The sequence below is a fragment of the Anticarsia gemmatalis genome, chromosome 21 (assembly GCF_050436995.1).
Source record: "Anticarsia gemmatalis isolate Benzon Research Colony breed Stoneville strain chromosome 21, ilAntGemm2 primary, whole genome shotgun sequence".
NCBI classification, from domain to species: domain Eukaryota; kingdom Metazoa; phylum Arthropoda; class Insecta; order Lepidoptera; family Erebidae; genus Anticarsia; species Anticarsia gemmatalis.
Window position 1 is genome coordinate 4,445,573 of NC_134765.1, and position 23,519 is coordinate 4,469,091.

Sequence of the window (23,519 nt, forward strand, 5' to 3'; positions counted from 1 at the left end):
TAACGTACGATAGCAGATAGAGAAAGACTAATCTTATCGCCGGCTGTACAATTTATTGCTGTTGCATTACTTTGTGCTTAACTCTTTTTCTAATGCCTGTTGAAATTGTAAACAATTAATTCATTTCCACGGAATAAGCGGGATGTAATAGTCAAAGGCAGAAAGAACCAGACAAAAAAGCTATAATTTTTTATTCAGTCTAGTTCAGTTGCTATAAATTTGCTTCATCAGCAACCCTATCGTTATTACAAACTGAACATCCTTAATCGAAGTAACAATCTTAATTAAATGTATGTATATCACAAATTAATCATTAATACTCTGCATACGAAGCTCAAAGTGCTACATTAAGCCTGTTCTGCCGTTCCGCGTCATGCTAATGAACGTCTTTCATAAAGTCCCTGTTTCAGCGCTGCACTGATGAACAGATTTAATACTTTACTTACGAGTTACTATGTTTTTGTATGATGTTTTTTTTCATAGATTTCGTACCAATTAAAGCAGAATACCTCTCAAAAGTATGTTTAAGAGCCATAAACCAAGAAGGCTTAAAAGGAATATTATAAAGACCCGTTATATCGAATAGACTGTACGTCAACTGTTTTAAAAATACTACCTACCAGTGACTTAATACTTACTACACTACCGAGAGCGATTGATTCCTATATAAAACAAATGATTTAATTTTTTTACGATACAGACAATCTTAAAATTTTAATAACGAAACTAAAAATGTTGTGTTAGGGTGTAGCATTTCAAGAAAATCATTCTTAGTTTGGAAGACAGGAAACCTAATTCAGAAGCTGCTTACACAAAAAAGAGCTTGATTCAATAAAGTATCAAACATTATGTAATTTCTTTGCCAGACTCGTTTAATATCGTTTAAAGTGCTTACATAAATGTCCGAGAGCGTCAACATAATTGGATAAAGACGGTCCTCGATCGTATATGGGTATGAATGGAGGCGTACAAGCCTGTACGACCAAATCTAAACACCACTGATGTTATCTAAGTAAACAGATGATATAATCGAATTTGATGCTAGTTCCTTGTGTTTACCGTTTGGTTTTGTAGGTATAGGTATAATGTATGCTGTAGATATTGTACAGTAGCGAGCCTGGGATTAAAACGGGGTTAGGGAAGTTACTAGGGAGATGCGTCTTCTTTGCAAAAATGATTAATTCAGATGATCCTTCGGATAAATCGTTGTAACGTACGAGACAGCTTTAAAAATTAACTTTTAATATGTTAATTATTATTTGTTTATTTGAAGACAACTCACGCACTATTATTAACTTACTTATTATTTAATTATCTGGTACTAGGTACAAGTTGTAGGTAATTTTAGTTAAGTCTAAATTAATTTTCTTACAGTAATAACCTGAATAAAACCGTTGAAATTACAAACAAATTATATAAAGGCAACTAAATGTAAGATAACTATATATCCCACATACACAGCCACACATAAAATTTACTTTTTGAGGGAATCATTGCAAAATAGTATAACTACAGAATGACCGACGTCTTTGCTTTTAAATAATGAAGCAATTTAATTTTGCTTTGAGTTTATACTGAGTCGGTCAGTAGGCACTACAGTTGAGTAACAATCAGCCGACACATTACATGTTTATTTGAACCAACACATGCGCATGCCAAGATTAACCTTGGCCGATTCGCTTCAACTCGTTTGTTGTGTGTCACAAGATGTAAAATAATTACCACTTTTAATTGAATAAAAAATATTCAAATCCACCCCGACTGTGACTTCGGCGCCGATGTTAACAGAATTTTCATTCATATAACTTCAAAATTGTATTGATACAATTGCAAACATTTAATTTTTGCAAGCAATTCTATTCCTGTTTCAAGCTAAAGTATGCCATTACTTTTATTATTTTTGTTTACTTTTATTCGTTGTCAAGCAATCTTCCCATTGGATAAGTATAGGTATTCCAGAAAATCATGCAAGGCAGTAAAAAAAAATTTCAGGCCTTTAGAGAACAATAAAACCTTAATTCTGTTTGATATATTCTAAAACATTATCGAAAAAATATCACTACATCTGTTCCACTATAGAAACTATAACTAATCTAAACCCACTTAAACCCACAAAACAAGCTACCGGACGTGATATGTTGCAGTTGCAATAATCACACGACCGGTAGCGACCGCAGCCACGTGCCGGACCGCCACCGGACGCCAGGTGTACCACAACTATTGTACCAGGCTTACAAGCGGCTGCAACTATGACCGCATGGCACGTGGAGAGAAGCCCAACAAAATGTAACTAATTGTAGAGTACACCTGGTGTTTTTAAAGCCGCCCATAGCTAGTTGCGCTCACCGGTCGGTAAACGATCTTAAGTTAAAGTCTGGGTTAAGCAACGCTTGGCGCGGTTATTCCATAGACGGGTGACCGCATAGTGGTATTTGAGGTGGGCGTCTCCGTGCTTCGGAGGGCACGTAAAATGTCGGTCCCGGTTGTTGTTAATTTAGATAGCAGTCGTTAAGCCATGTCAAAGGCCTTCAGGTGACTTGAACAACTTTGAGACTAGGTTGACCACTAAACATACGACAAACAAACAAACCTGGTGTTTAAGCAGTCTATGATATTAAAGTTAACATCTGGCTTTTTGATACTCGTATAACTGTCGCAGATATATTATTTAAGAGTCGTATTGTTAGAGATCAGATTTCAAGATAAGAAAGAATAGGGTACAAAATTACATAAAAAGACAAATTTCAAAAGCAGTATAAAACGAGAGGAAATAAAAGTATAATATCGTAGTTTCTAAACGCTATCGCTACCACCCATTACTTGTACCGTAAACCAGCATTTTGTACACAGTATGCACTGACCTTAGAAGTACATCTGGGCTCAATTGGATTGTGGAAACGATGCACTTGGCCACAGACAATCAATTTATTATGTACTACAGTATACTACTCACGATGTCAGTGCAGACTTTGTGGCGATATCTTCAATTCAGTCTTGATTCTGAAGAGACTATCGAATAATGAGGTCAGAGATATGAAACTTGTGTTGTTATGAATGAAAGGCTATTCTACTCTTGTTGTAGTATGTTTTGGTCTAAGAATAGATTTTTGAGATAGTTGTATTAGGACTGCCCAGAAGTACGGAGATCGAAATAATCTAAGCAATTCATGTAATACACACATAGCACATTATTATATATAGAAAACTTTAGATTCATCTACGCATAGACACATGAGTGTATTAATAGTTTCAGTTACGTATAAGATTGACCGGTGACATACTATGTCTGCCTGATGCCTGATAATATGTCAGCATTAAAATGTTCATGATAATGCCTGATAATATGTCAGCAGGAAAATTTAATGACTCCATTTACGTGAAAATTTGCATAAATTGGCTGATAGATATTTATAATACCTCGTTAATATTTATTTCGATAACATTATTGTTGAATTACTCGTTTCCTGCAGCGGAAATTATAAACATTCTTAATAATAACATTAATTTTCAAAGTAATTCCGATAATACGGTTTCGTATCGGATTTGACTGATAACAATAACAATAATATGAAGTAATTATATTACGATAAAATGTATCATTAATCGATGCAATTTTATTGATAAAACTATCATATTCTTTATATTATTAAATAAAAGAAAAATAAACAACCAGTACAATAGCACTAGTCATGTATTTGATTAAAAATCGTTTCATTATTATTTGTACAGTCTTATTTACTTAGACTATAAAAAACCTCCTTTTGGCAAATATTTATGCAGAACTTTTTGCAATGATAAAGTGATTTCTTCATTGACGTCAGGATATATAAGTGTATACGATAACACTGCATGTTTTCTTTATATATGCAAGCATTAATTTGCCTTTATTTTTTCACTTCTTTTGTTGTACATAGGCGCCATCCCGTCTGACACCTTTCTAAACTACTAATATGTCATTTTACGATTTTTTTGTTATAAATAACAGAGAAAACTGAGTCACTATACAGTACACATTACTGATTGGACTAGTGAAGGTATCACTCGGGTAGAAGCATGTAGTCGTCAACATCATATTCTTTTGACTATTGCCTCTAACATAACATTTACCACTTAATCAAACACAATTGCAAACAAAATGTACTCTACAACAAGATACATGTGTACTCCACTGTATTTACCCACAAAACCTCACATAATTACAATTCTAATCCACAATAATCTGCGTGATCCACATAGAATTACGTTATAATCCATGCGGTGTGTTCGCGTCCTTTGTCACACTTAATTAATATTCCTCTGTACTAATTACCTTTGTGAATCAATCAAGTTGTGTCAAACGCAGTAGGTATGGGGATGACGGGCGATTTGGGAGATTATTGCAACGATGCTGCCTTTGATGTTTGATAAAACTTTTTGTTGTATTATGAAGAGTAAAACTGTTTTTAAGTTGCATTGATTTTGTTTTGGTGTAATTCTGTTGTAGCCTGTAGATTGTTAGTATTGAAAGATTAGATTTAATGTAGCAGAAAAATATATATCCAAGGGTCCTCTAGCGTCTGCTAAATAGCAAACCATCACTAGCAATGCTGTTTGCCTTTATTTACACAATACGTATTACTACTACTACTATTTACTCAATAACCAGTGATTGTTTTTGCAGCTGTAGCTAAGGGTTTTTTCTCCATTGTAAGACAATTTCATAATCTTGAATAATTTTGCGAGATTCTTGAAACATCATCTTTATCAATAGACAATCATTTTTAAATATCTTATAGCCATAAAAAAAAAACATCACAGCTTAATCTACAATACTGACCTACACTTCAAACTTCACAGATTTTTGACCAGTCAGAATGAAATCCGTGACAACAATCACGTACATCACATGACGTAGTATATCATTGCTGTTTCTTTATCTAACTAGTTCAATCAAAGAGCTTATCATTCGCAAGTCGTCAAACTGGCTGGAAACAACTCATACAAACACGCATACTACTCACTGTATTGTACGAGTGATAAATTAAAAATAAAATTTCAAGTGACGCGTTCGAATGGACGATTGTGTTTTGTTTTTTTTGTGGATAGTGTGTGATTTTAGGCATATCGGATTGTTCTTTTGGGATATACTATTTTTTTTTAATTGTGCAGTCATCAGTGTTTATATACGTGTCTTGGGATTGTTGGTTGATCGGATAAAATAGGGTAAAGTGCACATAATTGTTTTTTATTTCACTAGTACTGAAGTTATTGATAAAATGCAATGATCACTCATTACGTTTAATCATTTTCATTGTGTTACAAAACAAAAGAACATTTTAAATTTGTTTTATATTTTTTGGTAGAGAAATTTCTAAAAATATATAAAAAATGGATCCGGATTATGATTTTGTAAAATCAGATGGACTGTTAAAGTGTTTGTGTTGTGTTAAACCACGTATATACAGAACTGAGAGTAAGATGCAATTACTGAATATAAATGGATCTTTACATGGTTGGAAGGAAACTAAACCAGTAAAAATACGAAGCACAGGTAATATTCAATTACGATTCTTCCTACCTTGGGATAAAACTACTATGTTATTACCGAAAATCTTTCTTTTGTATGGATAGTGTTATAATCTAAGTAATGTCAATGTTCCTATTTTCCAGATTGACAACGATAGGAACCAACCTTTAAATAACTAGCGCAGAGACGCTCGGTTTGAATACAACTGACGGCTACCCATTAAAGGATTTTTGCGTCAAAGGTTGCTAATTTACAATTATCTACTAATAAATTAACAGACAAAAAGGGAGCTAAGAAAATACTTACACGGTTTAAAAAAAATATTTACTAAAACTTAAATCGTTTATAACAACAAAGCAAAACATTCACCCAATTTCTAAAGTACAGTCGCAATCAAAACTCCCGTTACAACGTTATCTAAAGTACACAATTATTCAATTCTACTTTATTTAGATTCGGTTTCACTCGCCACTTGGACAATGTTATCTATTTCGGCTAAGCCCTAATGATAAAGTACCTTTGAAATACTGTTGTGATTCTAAATTATGGGCTTAAGGCAATCTTAATAAATAACTCTATTTTGATAATAAGTACCGTACATATGAGATTATTTTAGACCTCACACGGACCACAAAACTTTTGAGTAAAGAAATTTCTTCTGACTATATCAATTTAAGACTATTTTTGATATAAAATCTGGTAAAATAATGTCACTAGCTATGTATTTCAATTTCTTAAAAAGTATCAAAAATTACCATTTAACGCGATACCTAACTCTGTAATTTTTACCGGAAATAATTTAGAAAAACATTAAATAAATAACCCGGGAAACGAATCCTCATAATTCAGTATCGAATACACCACTTGCAAGTCAATTTTGAAACTGAAAAATCACAATATTTTGCACGATATTTCTATGATGAAACATAAACAGCGAACAGCCTATAAGAGGATTAGTGTCCCAAGTAAATCGAGAGAAGGGTTTGGATAAATTTAAAATATTGTTTGTTATTTTATTCAAATTGAATCGTGCGACAAAGAAGATGAATTGTGGAGTAAAATCATGGAAATATTAAAAAAAACCTTAAAGTGCCAATTTGTTTACAAGATGAACTAAATCTATAATTTACAATTTTTTGTAGGATATTATATTTTTCACTACTCAAACAAATGTCTTTTGGTGGTTTTGTAAGTGATACTAGCAAGTGTATATAGCTACGAACATATCAATATAAATATCTATAAAGAATATCAACAATAGGAACATTATCAAATGCATCTCAAACATAAAGTGATTTGAACAATAAATATTATCGCCACGCGAGCACAAAAAATACGATAACCCAATTTCTTTTACAACTCTTTGCAATCTGAAGTACTTTTGATAAGCTACTGGTACTAAAAATATTCCATAACTTTGTTTTTTACTCTCTCAGATACTATATTATTGCACAGATTTAACACCCTATTCCATCCCCCTAAAAACTGTCTATGTCATCCCTTGCATTGATTTTTAAACAATGAATTCTTAAGCTCTTCTCATAGGTACAAATTATCTCTACATACAATTTCACCAAAATCACTCAAACGATTTACCCGTGAAAGCGTAACAGACAGCTCACTTTCGCATACAAGTAATATGACAAGTAACTATAACAAAGACTCAACATGAATGGAAAGGTAGAAAAAGGGCAATAGGAATGAAAGAATGAATGAAAACCGACCTGTGGATACAATAGTCGGTTAAAAATAGGTAAAACATGGGGATAGATCCATTTACGAGTTAATCAAATACACGGGCGAGTGCGCACGGAGTTCGTGGAGCGATTTTAATTTGCGCCTACGGGCAGCCCTGTGATGTACTGTCGGGGTAAAAGGTGTTTCTTTCATAAACAATGTGTTTATTTAAATCTTTGTTATGTTATTCTGCTTTTGTTATTATATTTCTAACGTTAACGTAAAAAGAGAAGTTTTTATCAATAAGAAATCGTTAATATTCAAATGATTAAACGCTAAAACAATTCTTTGGAACTGTTAAACAATTTTATTTTTATTGCTAACTGTAGCATGATTTGCATTCGTTTATAGAACAAAATAGTAAGGTAACGTAAAGTGTCATTTTGTAAGAAAATCGAAATGTATATTGCGTTCTGCCATATAGAAAGCAATTTTCCAAAGGGGTTTTTGATATATATTTTAAAAGTAATACGCGTGCCAGTTTTCATCGATAGTATTTGCCAATAGCAAGCAACGAGTAAATATTTGATGCAAAGACTCGACTCCTACATATGAAGGAGTTCAACTCAATTCAATTCAGGAGCTGAGATATTTTGCTCACTACGACGAAATGCAGTTATTGAAGCGCTTTCACAGCGTATTGGAATTTTATTTTAGATTTGCTTACAGTTTATTTACATTTTCAGTTCGGTTTTCTTTGAACTTTTGAAGTAAAATTAGTTTTCCTTCCCAGTGGCTCGAAATGTTTTTCCAGTCCAACAAACTTCATGAAAAGATGGCAAAATGAATTTTATATTTATGGAGCAGTCAAAGAGAATCAGGAAATAAACTTGTAAAGAAATTAAAATAGATTAATTTATTCGTTATACAAGAATATTCACAATTTATCTATACTAATATTATAAAGCTGAAGAGTTTGTTTGTTTGATTGTTTGTTTGTTTGTTTGTTTGTTTGTTTGAACGCGCTAATCTCAGGAACTACGGGTCCGATTTGAAAAATTCTTTCAGTGTTAGATAGCCCATTTATCGAGGAAGGTTATAGGCTATATATCATCACGCTTCGACCAATAGGAGCAGAGTACCAGTGAAAAATGTTACAAAAAAGGGGAAAATTTATGTGACGCAAGCGAAGTTGCGCGGGTCAGCTAGTAAAATATATTTGAACTAAACTTGACTACAGACTGGCTATTAACACCATAGAAATTTTGACTTGCTATTGTCACCATACTAATCACAGTGGAAACAATATTTATTTCCACGCAAATTAATTTATTTCCATACGATTATTCGTAACACTTCTGTGCCCGAGTGTCCATCTGACGTGGTTCACTAGCGAAAGTGACAGTATTTTCATAGAGCATTTTTTTCCATCAGTTTTTTATAGAAATGTATTATTGACTTCCGGTTTTGTAAATGGGAAATAAATGGGAAAATCCGCTGATGCCAGTCACGATATCACGCTATGGTGAATGAAGGTGTTTTTAATGGAAACCATTAATGCTTGGGGCTTTTGATTATGTTGTTGTGTTTGTGAGAATTATAATGTTTTGTATCGGGGTTTTGCTTGGGTTGTAGTTTTTTAAAGTTTGAATGTCAGTCATAAAGTAATAGGCAATTGGGTGTATAACAAAAATGTGACATAAATACGTAACTATAAAATATATTTCTGATCTCTTTACGCCAGATAAATATTTTTATTGCGAATAAGCCTGCTTTTGCGTATATATTCAATTCTAAAAAGGCATATCTAGCATTAGTCTTAAATGTTGAATAAAGGTCCTCTATTGAACTTATAGGTATATTCAATGTAAGAAAAATAGAGCTTTTTCAACATTATATCCAAAACAATATTTTTATCCGATATAATATAACTGTTCTTGTGATATACAATACTCAACCTTATTGACAACATGATAGACAACAAACAACTATATTTGCGTAACACAAAATTAAATTTAGCTTCTCAGAACCCCTTGGATAAGGTAGAAATGGTTCACAAATCTACTTAAGGTTATATACGGTACAGTTTATATTTACATACAACACACCTATACAGGCTTTGCTTAATACCTTTATGAGTATTTTATACTTCACGATACGGGACCGACACTGCACCGTAATCGATTGCAGTAACGTGCTTCAGGTTTTGTAATACAAATTGGTCGACGCTAAAAAACTTGAAAAAGTTTACTTGAAATCTTTTTAACTCGGTGGAGCATTCAGGAATCTGTCTTGTTAAAGCATGCAAGCACCAAGTTTAGTTCCGAACAATTTTGTCTTAGGTTTTTAGTAATTAATTTGTCAGTAGTATCAGCAAAAAAGCTAAATAACGCGCCTGAGAAATACTTAAAGCTTATTCGTCTCATATACATTTTTTTCTCTTTTTAGTAAATTCAAGCATACCTAACGTTACCGTGTCGTAATCGTGTCGTGTCAACTAAAAACATCAATACATAAAGCTCGTCACAGTGACCGAGTCCGTTAATTGGGTTCGGATAAGTAATTGTGTTGGTGACACGACGGCTATTGACAATACACTGTCCCTACAGATTGTAAGGGATGACAATTTGGAACGTAATTCTGTTTGGAGAGACGTCACTTCAAATATAATTTGTTTGATTAATTTTCAGGTTAATATTTTATTAGAAAGTTGAATAAAATATGGGGTGTAAATTTTTCAATGTTTTTTGTATTTTATTGAAGACTCGAATCTCGATAGAGCATCGAACATGTATGTGGACTGTCACTTAAATTAATTCATATTCTTATGAGCTCTATTCTTAGAAGCTCTCCTGTTAAGCCGGTGTAGCCTTGGATTCCTAAAACAATAAAAACACTAAGTAATGAGTGCTTTTATTCTACGAAGTGACAGCAGCGTAAAGTAACGACTACCCTAGTCAAAGAGAGAGTCACTTTCATACAAAATTCTATGTGCAGTCAAACGAGAAAAAAAAATGTTAAAAAGACACGACAGAAATATTTCTCATTTTTATGTAAAAAGTACACTTCACGGATGAAATTTTATAATTAACACTTAAAACAAGAACCTTGCTCTTTTCGTCTATTCACCCGTCGTACACTCCGGGACAGACAACACCACCCAGTGGAAAATTTTAATTAAAAACTTTATAAAACGTCACCAATATTTTCTTACTCTTTTTTCTTTACCTCCAGGAAAATTCTTTTAAAAATCATAATACAATGTCAACTTGAAACAATTTGGCTTTATTCAAAAGTTGTACGAAGGTATTTTGGTTATGAAAAATTGAATTATCTGTCATGGCGGGTTTTATCGGCGTTGTATGCTGATATTAAATCTTTGGGCGGTCCTTGAAGATTTTTCATTTTTCTCTTTTGATATTTCGTGGCACTGATTTACATTTATTATAGGTTTTTTATGCAGGGCTCGCTTTACTGTGAGAGATTGCTTATTAGCCTGTAATTAAATGTCTAGTATGGAGTACCAACGTTGCAGATTTTTGAGTTACTGCATTGAAGTAACGTTCAATTTTAAAAGACTGAGACACATTCGACTCTATGAATATCTTTAGTTACTATAATCTGTATTATTACTTCGGTAAAATCGCAATTTATACCAAGGACCCAAACAATACTTACATTATTAAAACTTAAAATATACACCTGCTATCGTCTAGTTAAACGTAAGAAACAAAATGCTATATATGACAACCGTGTGAACTCGCAGAAGATCATCAAAAACGTTAACATTCCTTTCACATAACCATTTAAATGTTAAAAAAAAAACAACAACACGCACTACTCGTTTTGTTTTAAAGTATGCTAACTGGCGAACAAAGGCGTACACTTCGCATGCCTAACGTCAAACTGTCAGTCACAAAGTTTGTTGTCTATGCTCCTGAATAATGCCTCAATGTATTCCGTTTGACTTGCACTTGAATTCCATTACTAAGGATAATGCTAAGTTGTGTTGAAAATGGAAGTGAAATAGTTGGTAAGGAATGTGCATTTATGGAGGTATGATGTAATTTTAAATACCTACTTAAATAAACAAGTAATCACTGCTAATATAGCACCTAACATATCTCAGATAGGTTGTATATTATTTATTTTATATTATTAGATAGGTTGTTTATTATTATTATGCGAAATATGACCCATCCCCATCTGTAAACTAGGCCACTAACTTGAGCCATTTATTACATAAAAATATGGATTAAAATGTTACATAATATATATATTTTTTGTGATAGTAGCCACATGTAAAGATTAATATCAAACTGAGAGAACATTACATTACAGAGATTCAAACACAAAATTATTCACATAAATGAAATCTTAACTAAACTATTCTGAACATACTACAACATTTATTAAATATCAATTATGAACAAGTTTCACATACTCCCCAAGTTGCGATAGTTCGTAGTTTGACTAGCCTTGTTGACAAACTTGAAGGATTCAGAACTTCGGGTAGGGAATCTTTGCTTAAATTCTCACGCATATAATTATAATCCGGCCTTATTACTTGTAATATAGGCAGATACTTTGTGTACAAACTTGCGACTTGTAAAGGATCTTAGCCGTAATTTAATCCATAACTCTGCGATAGAACTTTTAAGAAACAAGTATCTAAAAAATTTATAATATTAGATTCTTTGTAGACACATTACCAAGTGACGTCGTTTTTGACAAAGTTTATTTTCACACAGCTTCAATATGAGCCCGTCAACGCAAAAAGCTATTAATTATCATAATTAAACCGAAATAACCCTCTCCGGTACATCATACACATGACAATAAAACCCAGAATATGGTTCGCGTCACATCAAAAATCAACCTTTTTGAAAAGCAAATTTTCCCTTAAATAAATAACAATATACATGAAAGTAACCCTCCACTGGTTTAGGCTTTGATTTAGGATAAAAGCGGGGTTGTTCGAGCGAGCATTTCACAGTCGGACGAGCGCGCGCTAATTTTAAACACCGCTCGGCGGTAGGGTTGTGTATACTGTCGTGCAATGTAAATGGTAGAGCTTTATTACGTGTGGGCAGGTGATACTTTTTAATGAAAGTGTATTTTTGGAGTGCTGATATTTTACGTTAAACTATGTTGACTCTGTAAATAAAACTATTTTATTAAATGAGATAGAGTGCTATTATGAGCGGTGTCTAATGCACGAACTTTGACAACAGTTGTTTATTCTCAAATGTAATGTATAGGATGTAATGCTTATGTATAGTTTGTATAATATTGTACCAATATTAATCTACAAGATGCAGATGTACTGATTTTTATCAAAATATTTTTACCAACAGAAAATATTTTGGTATTCATTCACATAGTTTTCCCACTCCATTTTTCTTTTATCCACACGCAGCCGTGCAAAAAAATAGCCCAGTAATTATGCCAGACTGTTTTGAAAAAGTAAAGTGCTATACAAAAATATTTCCCAAGCGATTTCAGGTTGGAAAAGATGCTTCTTTTTATTTTTTTGATATACGAAGTGAATACGCGTGGTCTTTCGAATGATAAATATTATTTAAAGCCGCAAAAACATTGGCTCAGTAGTCTTTAAATTATATTTCAAAAATAACAAACAAGAAACTAAACATGTTTTGATTGAAATAACATGACAGCGCAAAGCTCGTTTTCGTTTAAACAAATTATTATGTTGACATTTTGACATGGCCGCTTAGAAGTAAAATGTAGAATTTAGTATTTAACACAAAAAGGATACATTTACGAGCTAGTAGTTTTTTTCATCTCAAAGGCGATAACATAGTTTATAGCCTAAACAAACTATAACTTTCGATTTTAAATTGACTGCCTTTTAAATTGAAAGAATTACGAGGTGTCTTATAACTTCCACTTTATTTTTGAGACACCTAAGTTTTTAAGCTAAACTTTTAATGCATAGTGCATAAACTGACCTACGGTGATTCCAAAACCTAAAATATCGCCTTTAATTCTTACATATAGTGTCAAATATGTCTTATTACTAATAACTAAACAAACAACTTTACCTTATTAACTTCTATCAAAATTAATGCTACAAAATGTTACAAGCAAAGCTCAAATAATATTTTATATAAAACTAGACCATTTTCTTACTCATTCTTTAGTAGGCTCTGACTTCATTAGACAAAGAACCCCTTAGAAATTATCGTCATTTATTACATCTGCATGTATATTATTGTAATCAAAAATATCAGCGTTCTGACAATAACTTAACTTAAAAATGTTGTTTTGTGTTTACTCGAAATTCTATATTCTATTAAATTCGATAATTTATCATCCTAGAAATTATAACTTCAATTAAATACCCAAAGAGTTTAAACTACTAAGTTAATATTGTCCATAATTTTTTCTACTGTAAAGTCATCAGCGTAGCTCACAATTAGCGGCAAACTACACGGCGTCTGCGTTCAAACCCCAATTGTCCAACTAAGTAAATAAATTTACATTATCCGCAAGCTTTGTGCCAGACAGTGTTCCTAAAAAGGTAGCCTTAATGATGTCTATTTCGGGCCTTAGAGTTTGAAATTCATAAAATATGTAATACTTGGTCATATTAGAATAAATTGCAAAGGTTAAGGGTTAAGAAACTTGGGTAAAATCTGCGTTAATGGAGACAGTGTTTAACGGCCGTTTTCAATAACCTATCTGTTCACTGTTTACTCACCAAAGACAAGCATTGTCTGTTATTTTATCGTTACTTTGCTTTCTATAACCCATTCATGAATAGTATTTCCTATTGAAATATGTGATGATGTATTATTGTGACATAAAAATCTAACAAATCTGGTCTAACAATCTGTCTGTTTTGTATTTCGTCCCAATCTATGCACCTTTATCAGAGCATTGAAGATGGCCACTAATTAAAACACAATTAATACGTGAAATTACAAAACTGAATGTTGTTCTGCACATGCGTTTTTATCTTATCGTTCTTTAGTTGTCACATCGCCATTAAAAGCAATTTTATTTTAAATCTAATGATAATATATTTTCTTGTATACTCTTATCACATCAAGATTGTACATCTTGACACACTAGCAAAGTAATATTACAAGAAACCCTATTAGGTTAACAGTTTATATCCCAATTTACACAAAAAAGCACATTAGGACCCAATAAATCTTTCATCATACCAAACAGTTCCAATCTCAGTCTCTTATTAGGCCAAAGCCTCAGTCAATACGGTAATTGACTGGAACGAACAGAAAAAGGCTCTCGACGCGTCGAATAGACGGATGTTGAGGCAATTCCTTCACAGACCTTTATCGGGATTTGTAGAAGATTATTGGCGAAAATAAGTAGTGACAGTTTTATTGATTGATTGTTGTTGTTGTTCATTGTGATAAAGGTATTTATGAATACAGATTTGTATTTTGACAGCTATAAGTAAATAAATTATAGCTGTATTATAATTGAAAGGTGATTTAATTTTGTATTAAAGTGTACAAGAACAAAGCAACTTTAATTCAAGTTAACGATTTATGTTTCTGATATGTAGAAGATTTTATACTACTGTAAGCATAATGATACACTGAGATAAATCATGCATAAAAGTTGATGTTATGCACATGCTATATTTCATCATCTTTTAGCATATTCTATTGTGGTGCCTGATTCTGCCTATATTTTATTATTTATCACAATAACTCACACGACATACGCTTTACCAGTCTCACGACCATTATTAACACACTCACACAAAACATACCAGCCCTTCACAAACAAACTAAGTACAGTCAGCAACAATCAACGGAATAAACTTTAGTTGCCGACCGTACCTACGTCACTGCACCCTCGTCACCCTGACAAGTGTTGCCAGCCGAAATAAAGGAAACACCGTTATATTATTTTCTAACTGATTGATGTCAATTTAATTTTGAACCTTTTGGAGTTTTTGGTACAATTTCATAAAACGTCATGTCATTATGGCAAAAGGTTAGGCGGAGGTGGTATTAATTCACCCACGTCCATGTTTATAATAGAGACCCAATTTTGTAAAGTACACGTGCTGTACGGTGCTATTGATATACATTAATACAAATACTGCCTCCGTGGCGCAGTGGTTTAGGTCGCCACGCCGATACCACCGCAACGGGAGGTCGTGGGTTCGATTCCCACACGGGACAATTATTTGTGCGATCCACAAATAATTGTTTCGGGTCTGGTTGTGCTTTGTGTCCGTTGTTTGTATGTTTGTAAAAGTCCCCGCAACACAAGAGCAATTCTTAGTGCGGGAGTTGTCTTTTAAAAAAAAAAAATTAATATAATTTACTAGCTGACCCGCGCAACTTCGCTTGCGTTACATAAGCGTTCAAAATTGTCCCCGTTTTTGTAACATTTTTCACTGGTACTATGCTCCTATTGGTAGTAGCGTGATGATATATAGCCTATAGCCGTTCTCGATAAATGGACTATCTAACACTGAAATAATTTTTCAAATCGGACCAGTAGTTCCTGAGATTAGCGCGTTCAAACAAACAAGCAAACAAACTCTTCAGCTTTTTATTATTAGTATAGATTAGTATAGATTTTTAAGATAGGCCTCGTTCAAGTATACCGGTGCAATAATGCGTGATAGCCCAATTACTAGTATCGAACAAACGTTCATGAAAGATTTGAGACTGAACTGGCAGCGCAAAACTCTTTTTTTGTTCAATATGCACTGCTTTAAAGAGTAAGTTACAGAGTTAGAGACAAGTTTAGTAGAGCATTGAAAATAGGGTAGTTGCCTACCAGTAAAATCAGCTACTCTTTATGAAATGTTAAAAACACATTTTAGTATATAAATACGACGTAGTGACGTCACTATGTCATATTTTCGTTGGTATGAAATGAGTGTCTAATAAAATGTTTCAGTCTGTAATTATTATAATTTCAACATTATTTACGAAAAAAGCTACATAGCCTGAGACAGATTTTAATCATTTTGTAGATGCCAGACTTGATTTACATCAACAATCCAGTTACCATTTGCTTTAAATTTCTCATCGACGAAAAATAATTTATGATATATTATGGACTAAATAGCACATACCAGCTGAAGCTGAAAACTTTATCGTACGCTATTGACCTGATATTCAGTTAAACAGTTGTAGTATATTACGGCCAAGGGCAATTGAATTACTAGTTGAAACAGTCATATGTATTTATGGAACAATATCTTTGTAGGGTCTTTAATAAAGATTCTGAATAGAATGTATTACGAGTATTTTGGGAATTGAAATTGATTCTAAATGGAGAATGTTACTAGGTATGCCAAATCGCTTGAAATTTTGACTCAGTAAAGCCTGTACATGTACATGCAAACTAGTTTTTGTTCCGTCAAAAATACCAAGTAGTTTTGATTTTACAAGCATTCAAAGTTTCAAAAAATATCAAGTCCCGCTAACAGCGTGACGTCATACTACACCATGCCGCGCGGGCCGCGTCCCGCTTAATATCAAGTCTCCAGCCGTAGATGTAATAGCTTATGCAGTATTTTGTTGTGTTTTCGTCTGCTTATTACATTTAAAGTGTAATAATAGTAAATATTATTAAAAAAGACTATGTGAGCCAGACTTAGCGTAATGTACAATGACATCACACCGACTCGCGCGGTTACAACTTGTTTTACTTATAAATCGGAAACTAATTGACGTATCAAAGTAATTCTTTCACTAGTATTTTTTTATTTTTAACAGAGAATATGGAGAGCTAATAATCCAAATTTGTTAACATTCTCCATTCTCTGAGATTATAATCTGTTTTGGATATTATTTTTATTACAAAATTCAATTTTCGTATTCAGTATTTTTTTGATTACCCATTTCAATATGATTTCTCACTTTTTGTTTTTGATTCCAAACGCCTTTTAACGCCAAAATCTATCAAAATCGTAAAAAACACAATATTTTAAAATATCAAATATAATAATGCACCTATGAAAAGCAATACCATTTTTCTACAAACCATTTCACATTTTCAAACAATTACGCTCAAACACGACCTACATGTTCGACGTGCGGCGCTCGACTGGACTCCCACCACTTCCGCCCCCCACTCCGCCAGCCGGACGTTACGTCATCAGATACAGAACGCTTTGTGACAACCGTCCCAGTTCTATGTCCGCGATAACTTCAAATGGCTGCTTTTATTTTAGTTCGTTTAGACATGTTAGATGACAGTTGGAGAAAATAGATTGTAGAAATTGTGTTATTAGTTTTATTCATGTTAACAATATTAAATTCTAGTTTCTAGACATGACGTCAAAGGTTTACCGAGATCTTTTACCTATTGCCGGCCACAAAAGGTAGTTTTTAGTAATCACAAGCAGTACCTTTCTTCTACTGTGAATTTAAATAAAATTTGGTTTATGACCCTTTTTTAGGCGACAAGATAAAGGGCTGCTTATTAAAATTATGAATTAGCAATTAAAATATCAATTGGTTACATTATTCGTATAAACATACGAATTCCACAAAAAAAATCTGTGACTAATTCAAAAATCCGCTCTAACTTCGTATTCCACAGTCACATAATCCACTTAACTATGCGTAGGAGTTTTAAATGTCACACAGTTAATTAGTAAATTTTGCAAACAAAACAGAAATCTTTTTCCATTTCATTAACAAAAAGCCGGTGCATTACAATTCAGCTCAGAGTTGCCACAACAAAGCTGGAGGGAATCTAGTTAGCTTTGACAGACGCAAACAGATGCCTACAGGCTGAAATTGAGCCGGCGTAGGTACATAAAGCCTGTTTGGCTGTGAGCTTGCGTAGGACGGCGCGTCAAATGTTCGGCCAAAATTGATTTAACGTGGAGCGAAATTGGTTTAATAATTTTGGGAGTTTAGACACGTTTTGTCTAATATTTGTGTGTAGGAGTCACTTTTGGGGAGTGTTTGTACTTACTTTTGGTTTTTAAGGGTTAATATGTGGGGAAGAAAATTTAATAACATGAAACAATAACATTAAAATTAGTACATTCGTTTTGCGTATGTTTTTTAACTTTCATTAAAATTTTAATATTTAGAGCTTATATAGAGCTTTTCTGTACTTATATGTAATACTGTTAAGTATTACATATAAGTATAGAAAAAGAGTTTTATATAAACTACGTCTATCGTTCTTCTACGACATGGTTTCACTTTTATTTAGTTGAACACCAAAAAAATGTGTTTATGGGACTCAAACGTGAACCAAATACCATTTTTTAAAACAACCTTCCACACTTAAAGCTTCATAAAAATGTCTTATATTTCAAACAAATGCAACATCCCCATTGTCTTTTTATTCATTCAATTTCACATTTACCGGGAATACTCCTCCATTTCCTGAACATGTCAACTGTGCGTTTTGCGGGTAGAATAATATTTTCACTGTCACTCACGTACAGGTGCTTACTGAAGCGTTAAGTAGATGGCGTTTAAGTAATGGTGGATGGATATATGAAAAACGTTATATATTTTGATGCGAGCCTTTTATCATTGCGACCTGGAAAGTAATTGGCAAATAAAATATGTGTGTGACTTTTGAATATTATAATATCACTTTTCTAGAAGTATGAAGTATATTTGATTCGACACAGCACTTTTAACGATATTGTCAATTTACTAAAGTTATTTTTTTAAAAATGATATTACCGTACTTCCATAGCTTAGCTTAGTTGGAAGTTCAACGTCATTTTATGACACTGGACTTCAATGAAGTCGTAAAGTGTCATCGATTTTCTGTATGAGCCTACTTTCATGGTATATTATATTAAATTTCTTAAAATCGTCATGACCATTTTCTCTGTAGATATTATTTCCTACAACACTACACGTCACACCTCCATCAAGTCATCATCTCATAGTAAGCAGTAATCTGTACCGATTGAGTAGGACACAATGGGTACCTTCTCTTAAGATAATGTCATGTCACTACTGAGTGATACTTCCTCCCATTTTGTTTGATGGAGGGATGTACAGGGTGTTATAATGATTTTATTGTTGAAAGAGATGACATTAATGATTTGGGATTTTAAATATTCGTTTTATAAAATAGTAATTAGAATATTTTCAGGCGTAGAGACGTGGCACGAACTTTAATTATAAACAACACACAAAAAATATAAGCACAAAAAGTTCAATCAGACGTTTTCAGATAATTATCACCTCAACCACCAGATATTTTATTTGTATTATTTTGGTCAGAAGGAATTATTTCCGAATTCCATCAACATCGCTCATAACACACCAACGACATACGAAGAGCTAGTAGCAGAACAATAAATGAGTGAAACAGCAATAACATTAAGATGTGACAAAATGACTAATTAGATTCTTGTTTTGTTCCAGACCTCCAGTTCCCAATAGACGTGTCAGGCGTTCAGAACGACCACCCGTTCTTGGACGCGGACTCGTTACAGTCGCTGTTCAGGCGGCTGACGGCGCTGAACCGATGCGCGAACATGAAGCTGGAGCATCATCATCATCAGAAGAGATCGGTGAGTTGAATTATATTATAGCATCGACGTATGTACATGCGGTGAAAAACCAGGTGGAGGGCTTTAAATGTAGATTCCAGTCCGTTATACTTTCCTGAAAATCCGGAAAAAATGTCTTAGCTGCTGTAAAATGATGTTAAATTGAGAAATATAAAGTTTAGAAACAAATGAGGATGTATAGAAATTACAATATAAGAATATTATGAGTAATAACACGGAACCGTGAAACCACATACTAGCATTAGGCATTATTCTTACTTGTAGCTTTCATAGACAATAGGAGATATTTTAAAGTTTGTCCAGTCGTCTCAAAGTAGTCTGCTACACAAAAGACCTCCATCATAATATAATATCATGTATCTAAAGCAATGAAATACTGTAACACCATGTATATGAGGTCTGACATAGAATAGAAACAAAAGGTAACTGTTTCACCAAAAGATAGGTGCTGTCAGATTTGATTCATGAGTAAGACGATAAGCAGTCAATGTATACCCTATATGTGCCCTAAAATAATATTTAGACAATAAATAGCACTTTATCTACGGAGCAAAAGCACTCCAAGACTTTTCATGAGCAAGATTTTTCATGTGTAAAAGTGAAATAACTCTATTAGAGAAACATTCTAAAAATGGCCTTCAAGGATTAAATTTAAAATCGCTCAGACAAACAGAAAAGTATATAGCTTGCAAATCTGAAATTGATTTAATTTAAAATCACACACTCAGTGAACCCACTCAGTTAAAACTTAGTACTTACTACTTCGTAACTCATGAACAGTATTATAATTAGTTAATGTAAACATTTGTATGCATTAGTCTTAAGTTTTGAGAACCCTTTTAGGCGTTTGTACAAACATAAAGTACAGTAAAGGTTGCCTATTTTTACACAGAAAATTTTCTTGATTGTCAAATGTCTTTGATAAGTTGTGCGAATTTCTTTGATGTTTGTTGCGTCCGAAACAATTATGCCAATGAGCTAGATTGCGCCCATGAAACATAAACAATACAAAAGTGTATGCTTAATTTGTATTTATATGAATATATAATACATGCATAAAAATTGCATTACTAAAAAATATTTGCTTAACAAATACCTTTCCTTACACACGAAAACTAAACATACGTATGGATATTATATACAAAGACATCTCTATCCTACAACAAATACGCTTAACATAATTATTTTGCAATCTATCCTTATTAGCCATCGTCCGAACAAATGAAATAATTCATCTGAAACGTAATAAAACAGCCTTAAAGCCTGGTTAACTCTGAACACAGAATGAATGTCGTCAAAGAAACTAGTTGTTCCCGAGTCGTGATTGAAAAAGTTCTAAGCAGTCCCAAGTTAGTTCCTAAGCTATTTAAGAACAAGTTGTACAAGTTATATCGTGTAATAGGCTTAATTTTAGGTATTACCAAGCTTTGTGGTATATAGTTTTGCAAGCTTTTATTAAGCAAGCATTTCATTATTTTTCTTTCTCAAAGAAACATAGTACCCACTTGTGTGTCTTCAATATTTCTACGACCAATGAGGCTTTCAGTAATTAATTTTCCTAGTTATAGCAGCCAAAAATATGGTAACAAATGTCTATCTCTGATTGTGAATGTGAATTTCGTTATAATTCTACTGTACTAATATTAACTGTCTACATTTTTTGTAAGAGGCTTTCGACCAAAATATACCAATAAAATAATGAATAAATCTCCAATCTTTTCTTCATAAAATATCGGATTCAATAAACCGTATCTCTAAAAATAAAGATATTATTTGGAACCAATATTCTATGAAAAGCCCATTTATAATGTTCTTAAAGCGTAAAAAAACGACCGATCAATTTTATATTTCATCGAGAATCTTTAAAAGTTATATTTTCAGAATTTCATTAAGGAAATTGACTACATTTGTATAACAGGAAAATTGTGTTATAAAAGAACAAGCGAGTTGTTAAGGTTCTTTCAGACCCCGCTGAAGAAAATGTGAAAAATATTGAGATATTATGAGACTGATAAAATTAATATGGGAAAGGTCTTTATGTGTTTATAGAGTACATAAAATTTAAGTAAAATTACCTCTTTTTGACGAAAGGCAATGTTTGTTTGAATAAATAAATAGGTAAAGCTTGCCTAAAGTTTAATTTATCCGATTTTTTTTGTTTTTAGAAAATAAATAACAAGCAACAAGCAAACACTAAATAAAGTAGGTACAAATTTTAAATATATTTATAATTCTATAGCTAAAACAAATTCAAATTAACGGTACATTTCGTCAACTACATACAAAATATTTCAAATAATCAAATATTTAGATTATTCTCGCATAACCAGCCTAATCAGTGAAAAAAACGTTGTTTACGAATTCCCAGTATAAAACTCCCTTTACGAAACATAATCAAACGATGAGAACATACCTTAATAGCCATAATTACATAATAATGATTGCTATAAGTCGTAATTATGCGTTTAATGAATAGTTATTTATTAATTTGTCCGTAATTACATGTTTTAATTTAATCGCTGGAATTACAGAGAGTTTGTAAAGATAACCATCCAGTTAGTGGTTCATTGCGTTTTTATACCTATGTATATGATTTGTTTTAATTTTATAGAATACTAGTTTTTACCCGTGACTTTGTTCGGCGAAAGTTTTCCCGCTGTAAAAGTAAGAAGAATCCTTATATGTTAATCTAAGTTATAAACTGTCTGTGTATCATTTCATTATATTATATAATTTGCATTAACTGCACGTTTGGCGCAGTGGTTTAAGCGGTCACCTCGCCGCAACAACCGTAGCGCCGCGTGTGGTGGGTTCGAATCCCACCCGGGACAAATCTTTGTGTGATGAGCACGAGTATTTGTCCTGAGCCTGGATGTCAATTTATCTATATAAGTATGTATTTAGAAGTATATAAGTATGTTTATCAGTTATTTGGTTACCATAGTACAAGCTCTGCTTAGTTTGGAATCAAATGACCGTGTGTGAGTTGTCCAATGATATTTATTAATAAAATCTGTTCCAAATCGTGAAGCAAACATGCATACATACATCCTTACACATTTTCACATAAATTTATAATGTTCTATAGATATCTCTCGGCTCAGCCCGTTTTTTATTTGTTTTATGTTATTTAAAAGCCCATGTCCTTCTCCGCTATGTGATCTATCACTCCGCCATTTTTATTCATAGCTGTTCCGCCCTTTTGGCGTAGCAACGTAAATGTAAAGTGTGAAATTTAAATAAAGCGTATGAGCATGTTAAGGATTACAAAATATACAGGTATTGTAGAATCTTATCTACGTTTTATTTATAAAACTATAATCCAATACGTGAATCCGACACGGCGATTTTCAAAGTTTACTAACTGTGACCAAATATTTATTTATGTCTATTTTGCCCGTCCAATAGCTAGGCATGAGCCTCCTCCCGGGATAAGAGAGTAAATAGACTTTGTGCTCAACACACTGGTCGAAAATGTTTCAGCACATTTTTAAACTGCAAACATTAGTGCTTACTACATGACAACGTAGTCAGATAAAAAAGCTATATTTAACTAGTAAATAATGCGACATCTTATTTCACCATCTTATTTAAGCTTCACTAGACAAGATAGAATAAATTAATTCACACCCCTCTTTACAAAATCAGCCGTAACATCTCAAATGAAGCAAATTGCAAGCCAACGAATTCTATTTTTACATTTCATTTACGTTCAGGCTTCAATCAAGTCTTTGCCCCCATCAAGAGGTCATTACCCTCCCCTAGGGGTTGAGAACCACTGGATTAAACCTAGGAATTGCACTGAACTGC

At 32.9% G+C, this 23,519-nt stretch overlaps 1 protein-coding gene across 5 annotated transcripts in view; it reads left to right on the forward strand.

The window, feature by feature from the left end:
• The window catches only part of cv-c (RhoGTPase activating protein), a 298,529-nt gene that overhangs the window by 242,510 nt on the left and 32,500 nt on the right, over positions 1 to 23,519 (forward strand). For all 5 annotated transcript variants that reach the window (XM_076128413.1, XM_076128414.1, XM_076128415.1 and 2 more), the window contains one exon: positions 19,561 to 19,709. In XM_076128413.1, coding sequence (XP_075984528.1) covers positions 19,561 to 19,709 — 149 coding nt within the window. The remainder of the gene's footprint in view (positions 1 to 19,560; positions 19,710 to 23,519) is intronic.